Raw genomic sequence first — 17676 nt, forward strand, 5'->3', positions numbered from 1 at the left:
AATTCTATTTGGATTATATTATGTGTTTAAAAATTATCTCTAATTTTAAAATAACTTTAAAAAATAACTAATCTTATATTAACGATGTTTGCTTTCTATCAAATTATTAAAATGATTATATTATATGTTTAAAATTTATCTTTAATTTTAAAATAACTTAAAAAAAACTAATCTTATCTTAATGATATTTGCTTTCTACCAAATTATTATATAGAAATATAGTAAAACCTTTTTAAATCACAATCATTGAAATCTTACAAATCCCATAAATTACTTCCTTTCATCACCATATCATTGATTCGTATTCAAATTGTTCATCATATCTTCTTAATTTTGAATTAACTTAGTGTAAAAAAGAGAATTAACTGTTACACCGATAAATTTATCAATATTATTGAAAAATGAATATTTATTGATGAAGAAAAATGGGTTAATGCATCTTTTTCTACTTAATTAAGTATGAATATATAATTCTAGGTTTATGGTCATTATAAAAATTTAAATTTTCAAAAAGAATATTTATAAAAAAAGAATATCTACCAAGTTTTAGATATGGGGTACATTATTTGATGTATACTATCATATTATAGTGAAAAGTATGTAAACAAATTTTTAAAAATTAATAAATAATTAAACATTTAAAATACATTAATTTTTTAAAATTAATATGAATGAATATGTAGAACCGTTGTTAATTTTTATATTTAAATTATTCATATTTGTATAAATTAACCATAAATAAAAAACAAGACCTTAAATTCTAGTATCCATTTGTTTGCTAATAAATATTATAAACCATTGCTTGTCAGAAAATATGTGTGTGTGTGTGTGTGTGTGTGTGTGTGTGTATAGGGCTAATTTTAGAAACCTCCCTTAAGGTTTGTAAAATTATACTAACCTCCTTTGAAGTTAAGGTTTTGATAACAAAATCAATCCAAATCAAAAAAAGTACCATTAAAAAAGTGTTTTGAGAAAAGAGATAGTACTTTTATTCTACAAATGCCCTTTTTATGCTCGTGTATAAGCTATATTGTAAAGGAATGAAATACATATATAACAAAAGTGAGGGAAGATAAGTGCAAATAGCAAAGAGTAAAAATAAGTAGTAATTGATTTTCTCTACAAAGTTGGACTTAGGGCTAGTGCATTGGATTACAACAGTTATTTTTTCCCGTCTTTATCATTTTGCATATAAAAGGCAACAAGAAGCATTAAGATGGATCTCACTTTCACCTAAAGCAGTAAAATTTGAGGTGGGAAAATAGTGATTTTGTGTGGATTTTGTAAGTTGAAGGTGAAGTATATATGTAGAAACTATAGCCCTGTTAAGCTACATGAGGAAATCATAAAATTCACTCATATCCTTTTACATCAAGAACAAATATTGCAAGTGTAATCGCAAGATAGTTGTGAAGATTTTTGAGAGAATAAAAAATTCAAACAAATTACTATTAGTGTATCAATTCAGACAAATTCAGCTGTGAAGATTTTTGGTGTATCAATTTGTGAAAGTGAAAAAAAATTTGGTGCATCAATTGGCACCATTTTGTAATTACAGGTTATTGTTCATCATTAAAAATTTTCTAGTAACTATTTTTGTTAATTAGTTAGTAACAGTTAATTAGTGCCCTAATTACTTAATTGCCAGATGTTAATTTCCAATAAGACATAATATCTTAGGATGTATGAGTAATTTTCTTCCAATAAGACAATATAAGGGAAGTTAGTATTACTTTGCAAAGCTCAGGGGAGACAAGTGAAATTGTCAAAAACCTCAAGAGAAATTTTTGAAATTATTCCATATCTATATAAGAGAATATAACTTATAAAGCTGTGCCAGAGATTAAAGTGTGTGTACAATTATCAATCTTCCATAAGATAAAATTTTATTTCTTGGGGAAGTGGAACATGTTCATAGTTAAAAACCCTTTTTCAATTAGTCACTATTCAACTCAAGTGTTCTTTTTTTGGTCGTTAACTCTGCTTCATCTATCATTAAACCAAATTCAACTCAAAAAAAAGGATCATACAATGACAAAATATTTTAGTCCATGCCTGTAAGTTTTTTTTTTTTTTTTTTTTGGGCTACATATTGCCCGTTGTAATTTGTGGTTAAATTGTCCCAAACGTCAAAATTCAAATTTCAAGGGACAGATATTGAATGAGCCATCTACGAACCCAGACGTGGTGGGTGGTGGGCTCTGGGCAGGGGGGAGTTTGGGAATAAGGAAACGGTGGGCTAAGGCTTGAGGAGCTACAGCCCATTTGTATCTCAGAATTCAGACCATATAATGTCCTTGGTTGGAGGCCACTTTACCGAGCTCGACTTGAAGAAATAGCTTTTGCATTGAACAGAGAGTTATATATGGTATTTGAAGAGTAGTAACAAAATCACTATTGTCAAATCACTTTCTTTCGTATAGTGTCAGGAGAAAATAAAGAAAGAAAAAAAATGGGACAAAATAAACAGGCAACCGGCTGATATAAAGTTGCATATTTAGGTGGCGTTTGGTTCGCACATCGGAATTGGATTCGGATTCGGAATCGGATATCTTGGATTTGGAATGAGGTCATTCATTCCAATACATTTGTTTGGTTCAAGTACCTGGAATGTGTATCATTACTATAGTTGATGTTTGGTTCGTCAACTCTTTCGGAATGGAATATAATAAATATATTATAAATCACATTGTAAATGATAGTTATTGGCTCTTTGTAAATGAGATATAAGAAATTTTTACTAATTAAATATATTAGTATAAATGTATTAGTAAATTTAGTCTAACTGATTAATAATTTCTATTAGTAAACATGTATAATTATTAGTATAATTGATAATATTAATTATATTACACAAATTAATATACATTATATAATATATATAACTAATATTATTATTATTATAAGTTTGTAACTAATTAAATTAAATATTATAGATATATAATTAAATATAAATATACAAATGTTATAATATAAATATACAATTATAATTATATAATATATACAAATATTAATTATACAAATATTTTATATAAATGTAATATATATTACATATTAAATATAGTTGTTATTATATATTATTATATTTAAAATAATAATAATAATAATAATTATATAATTTATTAATATTACATACATGTATATACATTTATAAATATACATATATATTATAAATATATTATTATATAATATTAATAAATTTATAATATATATTATATAAGTATAATTATATTTAACTAAATAATTATAATATATAATTATATAATATAATAATATCATTATTATAAGTTTGTAACTAATTAAATTAAATATTATATATAATTAATTATAATTATATGAAATTTATAATATAAATATATAATTATAATTATATAATATATAAATATTAATTGTACTAATATTTTATATAAATATAATGCATATTAATTAGATATAGTTATTATATATTATTATATTTAAAATAATAAATATATAATTTATTAATATTATATACATGTATTTATTTTAATTATATGCACATATAATATATATTTATAGATATACATATATATTATTATATAATATTAATAAATTTATAATATATATTATATAAATATAATTATATTTAACTAAATAATTATAATATATATTTATATAATGTACTAATATTATAATTATAATATATTATATATATGTATATATTATAATATATAATATATATAATATATATAAATATTAATTATATCATTGTATAATTATAATATGTAATTGGATTTGTTTCTTGGAATCAAACTTGGGAATCGGACAAAACCCACCAAAATACTTGGGAATGGAGAAACACCAAATTTTTAGAAATCATTCCAAGATTTCAATTCCCATTCCAGTGAACCAAACACCATTTATGGGGTTCATTCCATTCCTCGAATCTGATACCCTCTTACCAAACGCCCCCTGGATTTTGCACAGACATGGCCATTGCTGGACACATATTTTAGTGCTAAAACAGGTCACAGGTCATTAGTCCGGATCGATGGCGGGTGGCCAAAAATGGTTGGGTAAAAGGTTTTAAAATTTTGTTCATGCATTGCACCTGTCCCGCCCGCTTTTCAGCCAAAATTTTGGGTGGTATTAGCCCGGGCTATCAAGCAATTATTATTGTTTGGGTTAATTGCAAAATATATGCCATTGACCAATTACTAATTTGTAACCCAGTGGACTATTTTGCACATTACTCAATTATTTTTGGTACATTTTTCTTATTATCAAGCAATTATCTTACTAATTCATACTTTTTATCCAAGAATAAAATTTCTTACTTTTTATTTTAGAAAAAATTCCACACAAATCATTTAACGAAAATTTGACGAATGATAGGGAAACTCGTTAAGATATTTAAATAACACCTAACTTACTATGTTATTATATATACTTACTTATACTAGGGGTGGGCAAAATTATCCGCTAACCCGAAAACCCGTCATATCCTATCCGATCCGATTCGAAAATTAGAATATCCGATTTTTATTATTTGATCGGGTCAAAATAGGGTCGGGTATCCGCTAAGATGCGGGGCGGGTTAGGGTCACATAATTAAAAACCCGCGGATACCCGATCCGCCCCGCATATATATATTTTTTATTTTTATTTTTATACACACACTATAAAATAATAAGTTAGAACTAAATAAGTAATTTTATTGAACAAATTGCATTACAAATATGAGAGACTATAGTTTATTTACAATATTCATTTGTAAAGGCCATGATCTTATATTTTATAGAAAAAAGTTTAATTAATGTGGAACATATATATTAAAAATTGTGTTACTTATTTCAAACTTTTATTGATTTTGAATTCTTTTAATTTTTTTCCTTTATCTTATATTCTCTTTATATGCTTGTTTCTTGGTGGGAAACCTTTTTTTAGAAAAAAAAAATTATTAAATCTTAGATGAATGTGTAAAATATAAAATTAAATTGGTATAAATCATTTTTTTTAAAAAAAATAAATGATAAACGGGGCGGGGCGAGTACCCACTGATCCGACCCTATCTCAGCCGGTATCCGTTATAGGGTACCCGCTGATATGCGGGGCGGGTAAGGGTCAGAAAATGGCTGACCCGCAAGGTGCGGGTTGGGTCAGCCAAATGGTGAATGGGGCGGGTACCCGACCCGCGCCCACCCCTAACTTATACTGCTCACTTGCACTTAAATATTATCCAAGAATAAATATCGTTCATATAGTTAAATCACACATAACTTTCCATGTCGTTATATATACTCATTTGTAAATTGTAATGCTAACTTTCAATTAGATATTATCCAAGAATATATTTTCTTACTTTTTATTTTAGATAGATAAAATTTCATACAAATGATTTAATGAAGATTTGATGAAGGATAGGAGAGCTCGTTAAGATACTTAAATAACACCTAACTTACAATGTCCCTGCATATATTTAGTTGAATTGCTAGCTTGCATTTAGTTATTTTATCCAAGAACAAATTTTCTTGCTTTAATTTTAGTTACTATTTCATGCAAATGCTCACTTGCACTTAGATATTATCCAAGAATAATTTTCTTACTTTTTATTTTGACGAAATTTCAAGCAGATGATTTAATGAAGATTTCATGAAAGATTGGGGAATTCGTTAAGATATTTAAATAATACTCAACTTGTTATGTCGTTACATATACTCACTTGTAATGCTCATTGACACTTAGATATTATCTAAGAACAAATTTTTTTGTACTTTTTATTTTAGATAAATTTTTTTGTAAGTGATTTAATGTAGATTTGATCAAGGACAGGGCAACTTGTTAAGATATTTAAATTATACCTAACTTACTATGTTATTACATATACTCGTTTGTACTGCTCACTTGCAATTAGATATTAATTATCCAAGAACAATTTTTTTACTTGTTATTTTAGATAAAATTTCATGCAAATAATTTAATGAAGATTTGATAAAGGATAGAAGGACTCGTTAGGATATTTAAATAATACCTAACTTATTATGCCGTTACATATACTCACTTGTACTGCTCACTTGCATTTAGATATTATCCAAAAATAAATTTTCTTACTTTTTATTTTAGATAAAATTTCATGCAAATGATTTGATGAAAATTTGATGAAGGATAGGGGAACTCGTTAAGATATTTAAATGATACCTAATTTATTATGCTGTTACATATACTCACTTGTACTGCTCACTTACACTTAGATATTATCCAAAAATAAATCTTCTTACTTTTTTATTTTTGTTTTAGTTACCATTTCATGCAAATGATTTATCCTAGAATGCAATACCATATAGTAAAGTGATATCAAATATCATCTTGCAATATACGTCTGCTATTTTTTTCTAGTTCTTTCTATTTATATATATTTGTAAAATGCGAAGTTTACAGAAAGAAAATGACGGTTATTCTACTTTTAAGATTTTGAAACTACTTACGTTTGTACTGAACGATAATTACGGATTGAACCATTAGGTAAAACATGTCTTACGAAGGCCTTCCTAATTAAGGTTCCGTTTGATAAAACTGAATCTGAATTCTGAAGTCTGAATTCTGAAATCTGAATACTGAAACAATTAATTTGCTGAATTTTAAGCACTAAAAAAAATATATGAATGTCTGAATTTTAATGCTAAATCTATTTATACTGTTTGATAAATATTTATAACTGAATGTTTAATAAGTTTAATTTGACAATTTTGCCCTTATATCCTTTGATTCAAAAAAGAAATAGAATTTATGATTTAATTAGTTTAAAATTGTTAGGTATGAAAATAGCAATATTTATTTTTAAATCAAATTAATATAAAAGATGAAATATATATTATATGAGGAGTATGGATAAGATGTAAAAGTCATTAAAAAGGGAGAAAAGAGAAACTAAAAATCGTTAAATAGAGAATATTATGTTGTTTAATTAGATACGAATTTTGAACATAATTAACAAACAAGGGTAGATTTGGTAAATAAGATAAGGTAGTTGAAGTAATTCTATTGATTCTTATCAGAATTAAGCATTCAGTTATGATTCTTGTGCTGAAAAAAATACACACAGGTTCAGCACTGCTTAACAAGTTCAGCAAATAGATTTTCATTTATCAAACACTCAAAACATCTGAATGTCTGAAAAAATTCAGATTCAGCACTTTTTTATGTTATCAAACAGACCCTAAGTTTCAAGTTTGCCGATCATGGATCAAGCTAAAACAACTTTAAAGTTTAAATTGACCATTGTCTTGTGAATCCAACAGCTCAGTGATCATTACATTTATCTTTCAAAGATCCTATTCTGCAGTCACTTTTTTTTTAATTTAAAATTATTGTAACATTAAGCTATTGAGAATTCAGAAGAACTAAGCTATCTTCTCGAAAATGTTCAGAGAAATTTTGTATAGGAAATGCAAACAACGGGTGGAAACCCCTTGCATGCGCTCACTGGTGCCTTGTTGGTTTTGCAGTCACATTTCATAACTCCTAGATATTTATCCCAATTCCTAGGAGTTTAGGACTAAATGCCCACTTTTCGAACATCTAATGCATGTCTTGTCTTGGTGGGTTATATTCTTTATTTACAAAATTTATTTCAGTGTGGCCCCAACTTTCTTTCAAGCAACTTGTACCAATTCCTTCTTACCACCGGGCTTCTCCCATCGCGTGTCTGCTAAATCGCGTTTTAAATAATCTATTTCAAGTTTTGTCTTTGTCCCATCTTTGTTTAACCGTCACGTATACTGTGCTGATGGACTATCATTCAATAGAATTGAAAGATTTATTAATTGTTAAACTTATTCACAATAGAATCCTGAGAGTTATTAATCAATAACAAAGGTGGGACACGCGATTTCAAGCGCTAAAACCATCCTCAATTTTAGTAATTTCTTACATGTCGTTTTGTAATTGGTTACTACTACCTTTACCACAAAAATGTTAGAAACAGCTCCACCATTTTGTAGAATTCACCTATTGTGAGTAGAACTTTTCATTTTTTGAAGTTAAAACTTTGACATGTTGTTGACAGCACAAAATTTTGTCTTGCCTATAGGGGAACGAAACGAGGCATGGATCTAACAACCGTTCATAGCTCAGTAGTTGTTCAAGAATCAAAATTTGCCAATAAGACAAAATTTCAAAATATTTAGACCCTGTTTAATAACTCAATACAACATTTAAATTTAATGGATTAAAATCTTAATATATTCAGACGTGTTTAATAATAAAAAAATTGAACATTTGAATTAATTAAGTGGCATTGAATTTTCTAGACAAAACTTACCTATAAAATAAGTGATGAACTATCCATATATCACTTAATGTGATATACACTCAAATGTATCAGATTTAATATTTAATAATTTAATGGATTCATAGTTCAAATTTCAATTTTCAGTTTTAAGACTTTAGTTTTATCAAACGCATCATTAGTTCACATAAGACTATACAAACCCTATATGAAGCGTAAACTCTTTCATCATTTATGGAATTCAATCAAAGAAATTAGGAGATAAACTCTTTCAGGTTCTAAATTATGGTACAATTTTCAGATCTTCCAGTGAGAATATAATTTTTTATTATGTTTCTTTTTTTCTTTAGAGTTTTTTTTTATCAATTTCCAAGATTTTGTTAAACATTAACATTTTGTTCACGTTTTGTTTTCATAAACAAATTGCATTCATATTATTCATTCTCTACAAATCGCTGAGTTTGCATTCTGGTTTGGAATACTGTTAGTTTTCAGTTGAGTTGAAACATCGCAATTCGACTCTTATATGTTAGGAGTCATCAGTTTGAATAGTATGTACGTGGTGCTGAATCTTGTGGCAGAAGTAAGCAAGCACAATACATTGTTTTATTTTAATAGCCTAAGCAAGTAAATAAACAAGTATATAAAACAATAAACTTTGCTACAAACTCAAATCAGTACAAGCAACAACCACCAAAGTCAATTACACAAATCAATCAATTTATTAGCAAGGCAAACAATTATAGAACAAACCACACCATTCAAACAACTCAAATGCAACACAAACCACAATACAAAAGAAGCAATTACAATAGTTTTTTGATTGACCTTATTCCAAATACTCCCTGCAAAGCTTCTTTGACAGTTGCTCCAAACCTATTCCAATAAACGAGAGCATTTAAATTATGCACACCAAATACAATCCTAATTAAACATTTGACATAGCAGTAATTTGAATCTAATATGAACTGGATTTTACTTTATTACAAATGTCAACCAAATTTGGAATGAAGATAAAGCAAATCAGATTATCCAAAAAAAAGAGAGAGAGAGAGAGCCCATCTCAAATTGAACCACCAAGAATAACTGCATTGGGGAATCATTCTCAAATTGAGATGACAATGGCAATTCTGATAACCATTAAGGGGAATGCAAAAAGAAAATGAAAGAATTTGAAACATATGACATTCAGAGGGGTGAAGGTGAGAGATGCTCAAACATAAAGTTGTTTCTTACCCACGTTCTCCTCACTTTAAATGAGGTAAAAAAAATGCCAATAACTAATCTGTAGCTTGGTCTTGGTGGTGTTGGTGGTGTTTTATTGTCTCCTCACTTTAATTGTGCGGTAAGGTTTGGTTTAGGTTAGTGTGTTTTATGTTAACCAACGGTAATAACTAACACTGAACTAATACTAAGGATGGCAATGGGGCGGGGTTGCCTACAAATTCCCGCCGCCCCCACCCCACCCCGCTTCCCCCGCAGGTGCCCCCGTGGGACTAATAAAAATTTATTATATAAATTTATTATAGTTAAAATTTATCAAATAATCAAGTACTAAAATATCAACATCACCAAGTTATTATTCATTGTAATTTCACAATTGAAACTTATAAAAATAATCAAACAAAAGTTATTTGAATACAATCCAATATGATAAAATAAATACATCTAAAGTAGTCAAGTTTTTACTTTTGGCACAAATACAATCACTAATTCATTATTGTACTTGTGCTTTTTTTTTTTTATAGAAAAAAGTGTTATTGTATTGAGTGTAATTAGGAATTTAGTATAAATGTATTAGTAAATTTAGTATAACTAATTAATAATTTCTATTAGTAGATATATATAATTATTAGTATAATTGATAATATCAATTATATTACCTATACTAATATACATTATATAATACATATAACTAATAAAATCATTATCATAAGTTTGTAACTAATTAAATTAAATATTGTATATTATTATATACATATATATGTATATATTTTAAACGGGTGGCGGGGCGGCGGAAATGCCCCTTGCCCTGACCCTCGCCCCATTAGTCCTCCGCGGGACGGGTGCCCATGACTACCCGTCCTCATTGCCATCCTTAACTAATACCACTAATGAATGTGTTCTTACTAATACCACTAATGAATGTCTCATGAAGGACATTCAAGTAATTTCACCGACATATAAGCCAGTGGAAGCTGTACCCATTACACAAAAGAGAACCAAATGATCTCATGAAGGACATTCAAGTAATTTCACCGACATATAAGCTAGTGGAAGCTGTACCCATTACACAAAAGAGGACCAAATGATCTCATGTTCCCAATAAAAAATCCAAATTTCTAGCCAACGCACCACTTCATATGAAAAAAATACAAGGCCACTTTCGTAAATACATCAAAATTCATGCTACATTAAGTAATACCCAATAATAAAATTTCACTCCAAATAATCCTACATTTCTAAAATACCCCCATCCACGCAATTGAAATTCAAAATCACCTTTGACTAAAAAATACATATATAAATATATATATATACACACGCTCGCCCACAAGAGAAAAAATGGCCCAAATGCGAATTCGACCTAAGGTAAATAAGTCTTTTTAACAGATGGCATACGGATAATAACAGGCGGGAAACAATTGAACCAATGGAAGGAAAACCTACCTTGGCACGCAAGTTTAGGGTTACATATACAAATACTACTTAGAAGTGAAAGGAGCGTGGCGCTGGTAATCAATTAGTGTTTCAGCATCCAACAGATGAGATCTATGTCTAAGGCGAAGTCCTCCTACATGCGATACTTGGTCGGAAGATGGCCGGCCGGGTGTTCGAGAGCCGGTTCCCTTCTTCGTCGGCATTCCAACTACAATAGTTTCTACCACTGTTTGGGAATTAGCAGTGGTGGTACTGTGTGTACAAGTAACGAATCACCTGCTACTATCTTCTTCGGTAGTGGTGGTGGTGGTGGTCTTGTTGATCAATTGTTACAAAAAACAAAAGTTTCTCCTTGGCTTCTAATCCCTCCTCCTGATGCTGCCGCCTCCGCCGGAAATATCGTCGGCAACAAGCAGAGAAGTTGTTTCTATGACTATTACTACAGCCTGGAAGAGAACAGAGTGAAAAGCATCAAGGCTGCCAAAAGTAGTTGTAGTGGCATGCAGAATTCAGAAGATGATGCTCTGTGCATTGGGTCATCTCACGGGTGGATAGCTTTCGTGAACCAGCTCAATGATTCTGTTTTCCTTTTCAATCCCATAACACAGCGTAGAATCGAGCTTCCCTCCATCCGCACACTACCAGTTCATGATCTAATTTTCTGCACACTACCACTTCATGATACAAGTTTTTGCAAAACTATTGGGGCTATTGTTGCCTTGTCATCGCCAGAAGCGGCTGCAGAGGACTGCAGATTCATGATCTCCTACTACTCCATGGAAGCAGGAGGATATAAGCTGGCCTTTTGCTGTCCCTCTCGCGGTGAAAAAAGCTGGACTTGCCTCCAAAGTCTTCTAGTAGACTATGACTGCATAGTTTATTCCAGAAGGTACCGAATGTTTGTCACGGTCGATACAGATTTCAAGATGGAGTGTTGGGATCTTTCTAATCCTCTGTCCCCGAAAAGGACTCACATTAAGAACCTGAAAGTGGATGTACATGTGGAGGTATATCCTTGCTATGATTCCTTAACAACTGAAGCTGAGAAAGAGGAATTCGCCCAAAAATTCGTGTCCCGCGATAGGATTTTCTTGGTCCCATATGCTGATCATGATTCCTCCTTCTCCTCGTCGTCGGGCCAGTTCTTTTGGGTAACGAAGTACACTGCGTACAACGTCAACCAGGAGGACAGTTCTTTTGTTGATCTACTAGATGAGCCTTATGGGACTCTTCCATGCAAGACTTGGACTTTTGACGTTCATAAATTTGATCTCACTGATAAAGTGTTGAGGTACATGGACAACTCTTTGGAGGATCACGCCATTTTTATTGGCATGAATGATAGTTTCTCGCTCTCTGCAAAGGATTTCCCTGAAGTGAGGCCCAATTCCATTTACTTCACTGATGATTACTATCTCTCACCTGAAAATAAGTCTTGGGGAGGTCACGATGTTGGGATCTATAACTACAAAGACAAGACCTTCGAGGACTGCTATTTCCCGTGTGATTACAAAAACATTAGGAGGATCGAACCCTATCCAATTTGGTTTATTCCTAATCCACTCTAGGCTGCCCCTTCCTCTCCCGCCAATGTCTTCAGTAGGTTTCTTTTGCTATATGGTACTTGCGTGTCTTGTCCGTTAAATGCTCAGAAATTTCTTATGTGTGCTAGGTGTAACTGTGAAATTGTTGCCTCCGATAATGGTGGTTTACCTTTTTCAGTTAACAAAACTTCTTATGGAGTCACGTACCTTCTGGTTTTGGTTTTTAACATGGCAGTCAGTAATGTATGTCGTTAAGCATATGCCTTGAACTTTGCTTAATGCTACTTACTTATGGTTTGTACATTGCAGTCATTTAATCGCGGCTGTTTGACAACTCTATACATACATATCAATTAGAAGGAGGAACAGAGATTGAAAATTTTGAAAAGTGATGAAGAAACAAAGATATCAACATGAGAAGGATGTAGATTTTGAAAATATAAGAAGAACAAAGATTGAAAATATTGAAAGGTGATGAAAAAACAAAGATATCAAGATAAGAAGGATGTAGATCAAGATCTTTTCAGATAAAGACCATGCTTGTGTCTTCGTTTTTGTCAAGAGACTAAATATAGCCTTGTTAGCATTAATAATTAGAAGGAATTTTTTTTTTATATCAAGAATCGATGATAGAAGTGTTGGAAAAACTTTTTTTAACTTCTACAAAGTTCTGCATTTGGATGATTTTTATTGGATTTGATTTTGTTAATATGTAATCACAGGTTGGTGGTGGTTGAGATTCTTTTAAGTATAATGTAATACTTTAGTTTTATTTTTCCTGAATAATCAGAAGAATCCAAAGAATGAAATTTCTTTCTTGCTCGTATCTTTTTTTTTCATTTTCTTTTTCTATTTTGGGAGAACAATGGCGATTAGATAAGGGTGTTTATCGCCCGTAATCAATTATTTAGTAAAAAAAATAAAGTCAATTTTTTTTTCATCAAGGTCACATCTAATTAAGAATTGGCACTCAATCAATTCCTTCACCGTACATCTGAAGAAGTAATCCAAAAAAAAAAAAATAACCAACATAAAAAAATCACAATTTATAGATAATGAAGGAAACCGAAAGGTAAGAATTAGAAGTGGCAAAATGGATTCATATCCACCAATCCATCCATATAAAAAAACTTGAAATGGATTTGGATGATCCATATAAATTCAATGGTTTTAAATGGATTATCCATATAATCCATATACATCCATTTAATTTAAAAAACAGTCAACATAGATAGGATTGACTAGGAGCTAATTAGTGCTTACAAATCTTTTTGGATGGATTTTCTTATTTCTGTTTTCATTAGTTGAGTGAATCAGAGCTTAACCGTATCGCTCATGCTGTCTATTAACTGGACACGTGACACTTGTACGTGTAACAAGCATTAGTGGGCCCAGTTACCACTCTTAACCTTTTCTAACAGAAGTTAGAAATTCGGTTTTTATAAATTTAACTTCCAGAAGAAACCTCGAAAGCCGGCAACTCTTGAGGTCCTCTTGGGGACATATAAACCCAAACATAACCCCCCCGGAACCGATGTGGGATGGTAACCCCACAAGGGCCCAGTTACCAAAGAGACCCATTATTTGGGTAAGAGCTGTGTTAAGGTGAAATAGGATGGGATAATACAATGTTGCACCTTCCAATCAGATGATATTTTTTCTTGGGGAGATCCAATCAGGTGACTTAGCGACATGTGATGCAACGTACGGCCGTTGATGGGTTTTGGTGGGTCCAGTTAAAATAGTTTTTTATTTCTTTTATTTCTTTTATTTATAAAAGGAATTTTTCTAACGAGTACCCCGCAATATTGGTTAAGAAACGTAAATGACACCTTCTTCTTTTTTTTTTAATAAGTTGAAGGTTTTGAATTCAAATTCTCATACTTACAATCCCTCTCCCCTTATCACCCAACCCAACTATCCAAAAAAAAAGGACACCTAATTTACTAAGTAATATAATGTAGCTTGTATATCAATAGTATAATAAGGAGTTTCATGCATTTTTAAGTACTATGTGCACATATGATGAAAATATTTTACTTGTTAAATAACATAAGATTTCTTATTAGAACTCCACTTTTATACAATGTTGCACCTTCCAATCAGATGATATTTCTTCTTGGGGAGATCCAATCAGGTGACTTAGCGACATGTGATGCAACGTATGGCCGTTGATGGGTTTTGGTGGGTCCAGTTAAAATATTTTTTTATTTCTTTTATTTCTTTTATTTATAAAAGGAATTTTTCTAACGAGTACCCCGCGATATTGGTTAAGAAACGTAAATGACACCTTCTTCTTCTTTTTTAATAAGTTGAAGGTTTTGAATTCAAATTCTCATACTTACAATCCCTCTCCCCTTATGACCCAACCCAACTATCCAAAAAAAAAGGAAATCTAATTTACTAAGTAATATAATGTAGCTTGTATATCAATAGTATAATAAGGAGTTTCATGCATTTTTAAGTACTATGTGCACATATGATGAAAATATTTTACTTGTTAAATAACATAAGATTTCTTATTAGAACTCCACTTTTATACAATGTTGCACCTTCCAATCAGATGATATTTCTTCTTGGGGAGATCCAATCAGGTGACTTAGCGACATGTGATGCAACGTACGGCCGTTGATGGGTTTTGGTGGGTCCAGTTAAAATAGTTTTTTATTTCTTTTATTTCTTTTATTTATAAAAAGAATTTTTCTAACGAGTACCCCGCAATATTGGTTAAGAAACGTAAATGACACCTTCTTCTTTTTTTTTAATAAGTTGAAGGTTTTGAATTCAAATTCTCATACTTACAATCCCTCTCCCCTTATCACCCAACCCAACTATCCAAAAAAAAAGGACACCTAATTTACTAAGTAATATAATGTAGCTTGTATATCAATAGTATAATAAGGAGTTTCATGCATTTTTAAGTACTATGTGCACATATGATGAAAATATTTTACTTGTTAAATAACATAAGATTTCTTATTAGAACTCCACTTTTTTACAATGTTGCACCTTCCAATCAGATGATATTTCTTCTTGGGGAGATCCAATCAGGTGACTTAGCGACATGTGATGCAACGTACGGCCGTTGATGGGTTTTGGTGGGTCCAGTTAAAATATTTTTTTATTTTTTTTATTTCTTTTATTTATAAAAGGAATTTTTCTAACGAGTACCCCGCGATATTGGTTAAGAAACGTAAATGACACCTTCTTCTTCTTTTTTAATAAGTTGAAGGTTTTGAATTCAAATTCTCATACTTACAATCCCTCTCCCCTTATGACCCAACCCAACTATCCAAAAAAAAAGGAACCTAATTTACTAAGTAATATAATGTAGCTTGTATATCAATAGTATAATAAGGAGTTTCATGCATTTTTAAGTACTATGTGCACATATGATGAAAATATTTTACTTGTTAAATAACATAAGATTTCTTATTAGAACTCCACTTTTATACAATGTTGCACCTTCCAATCAGATGATATTTCTTCTTGGGGAGATCCAATCAGGTGACTTAGCGACATGTGATGCAACGTACGGCCGTTGATGGTTTGGTGGGTCCAGTAAATATTTTTTTATTTTTTTTATTTCTTTTATTTATAAAGAATTTTTTCTAACCGAGTACCGCGATATTGGTTAAGAAACGTAATGACACCTTCTTCTTCTTTTTTAATAAGTTGAAAGGTTTTGATTCAAATCCTCATACTTGCAATCCCTCTCCCCTTATTACCTAACCCAACTATCCAAAAAAAAAGACACCTAATTTACTAAGTAATATAAGGTAGCTTGTATATCAATGGTATAATAAGGAGTTTCATATATTTTTAGGTACTACGTGCATATGTGATGAAAATATTTTACTTGTCAAATAACATAAGATTTCTTATTAGAAACTCCACTTTTACATAGCAATTTTGCACCTTCCAACAGATGTATTTCTTCTTGGGGAGATCCAATCAGGTGACTTAGCGGACATGTGATGCACGTACGGCCCGTTGATGGTTTTTGGTGGTCCAGTTAAAAATAGTTTTTTTATTCTTTTATTCTTTTATTTTAAAAAGAATTTTTCTAACGAGTACCCCGCAATATTGGTTTAGAAACGTAAATGACACTTTCTTCTTTTTTTTAAATAAGTTGAAGGTTTTGAATTCAAATTCTCATACTTACAATCCCTCTCCCCTTATCACCCAACCCAACTATCCAAAAAAAAAGGACACCTAATTTACTAAGTAATATAATGTAGCTTGTATATCAATAGTATAATAAGGAGTTTCATGCATTTTTAAGTACTATGTGCACTTATGATGAAAATATTTTACTTGTTAAATAACATAAGATTTCTTATTAGAACTCCACTTTTATACAATGTTGCATCTTCCAATCAGATGATATTTCTTCTTGGGGAGATCCAATCAGGTGACTTAGCGACATGTGATGCAACGTACGGCCGTTGATGGGTTTTGGTGGGTCCAGTTAAAATATTTTTTTATTTTTTTTATTTCTTTTATTTATAAAAGGAATTTTTTCTAACGTGTACCCCGCGATATTGGTTAAAAACGTAAATGACACCTTCTTCTTTTTTTTAATAAGTGAAGGTTTTGAATTCAGATTCTCATACTTACAATCCCTCTCCCCTTATCACGCCAACCCAACTATCCAAAAAAAAAGGAACCTAATTTACTAAGTAATATAATGTAGCTTGTATATCAATAGTATAATAAGGAGTTTCATGCATTTTTAAGTACTATGTGCACATATGATGAAAATATTTTACTTGTTAAATAACATAAGATTTCTTATTAGAACTCCACTTTTATACAATGTTGCACCTTCCAATCAGATGATATTTCTTCTTGGGGAGATCCAATCAGGTGACTTAGCGACATGTGATGCAACGTACGGCCGTTGATGGGTTTTGGTGGGTCCAGTTAAAATAGTTTTTTATTTCTTTTATTTCTTTTATTTATAAAAAGAATTTTTCTAACGAGTACCCCGCAATATTGGTTTAGAAACGTAAATGACACTTTCTTCTTTTTTTTAAATAAGTTGAAGGTTTTGAATTCAAATTCTCATACTTACAATCCCTCTCCCCTTATCACCCAACCCAACTATCCAAAAAAAAAGGACACCTAATTTACTAAGTAATATAATGTAGCTTGTATATCAATAGTATAATAAGGAGTTTCATGCATTTTTAAGTACTATGTGCACTTATGATGAAAATATTT

The 17676-nt window shown here is 30.6% G+C and overlaps 1 protein-coding gene across 1 annotated transcript; it reads left to right on the forward strand.

The window, feature by feature from the left end:
• Nucleotides 1–11019: 11019 nt before the first annotated feature.
• On the forward strand, nucleotides 11020–12474 carry LOC113760338. Its single transcript, XM_027302891.1, has one exon. The coding sequence runs from the start codon at nucleotides 11020–11022 to the stop codon at nucleotides 12472–12474; it is 1455 nt and encodes a 484-aa protein (XP_027158692.1).
• The last annotated feature ends 5202 nt before the right edge of the window (nucleotides 12475–17676 follow it).

This window comes from Coffea eugenioides, chromosome 2 (genome assembly GCF_003713205.1).
Source record: "Coffea eugenioides isolate CCC68of chromosome 2, Ceug_1.0, whole genome shotgun sequence".
In the NCBI taxonomy this organism is placed as follows: domain Eukaryota; kingdom Viridiplantae; phylum Streptophyta; class Magnoliopsida; order Gentianales; family Rubiaceae; genus Coffea; species Coffea eugenioides.

Bases quoted from the DNA above. Each gene is read 5' to 3' on its own strand.
- LOC113760338 (XM_027302891.1), top strand. From the start codon at position 11,020: ATGTCTAAGGCGAAGTCCTCCTACATGCGATACTTGGTCGGAAGATGG.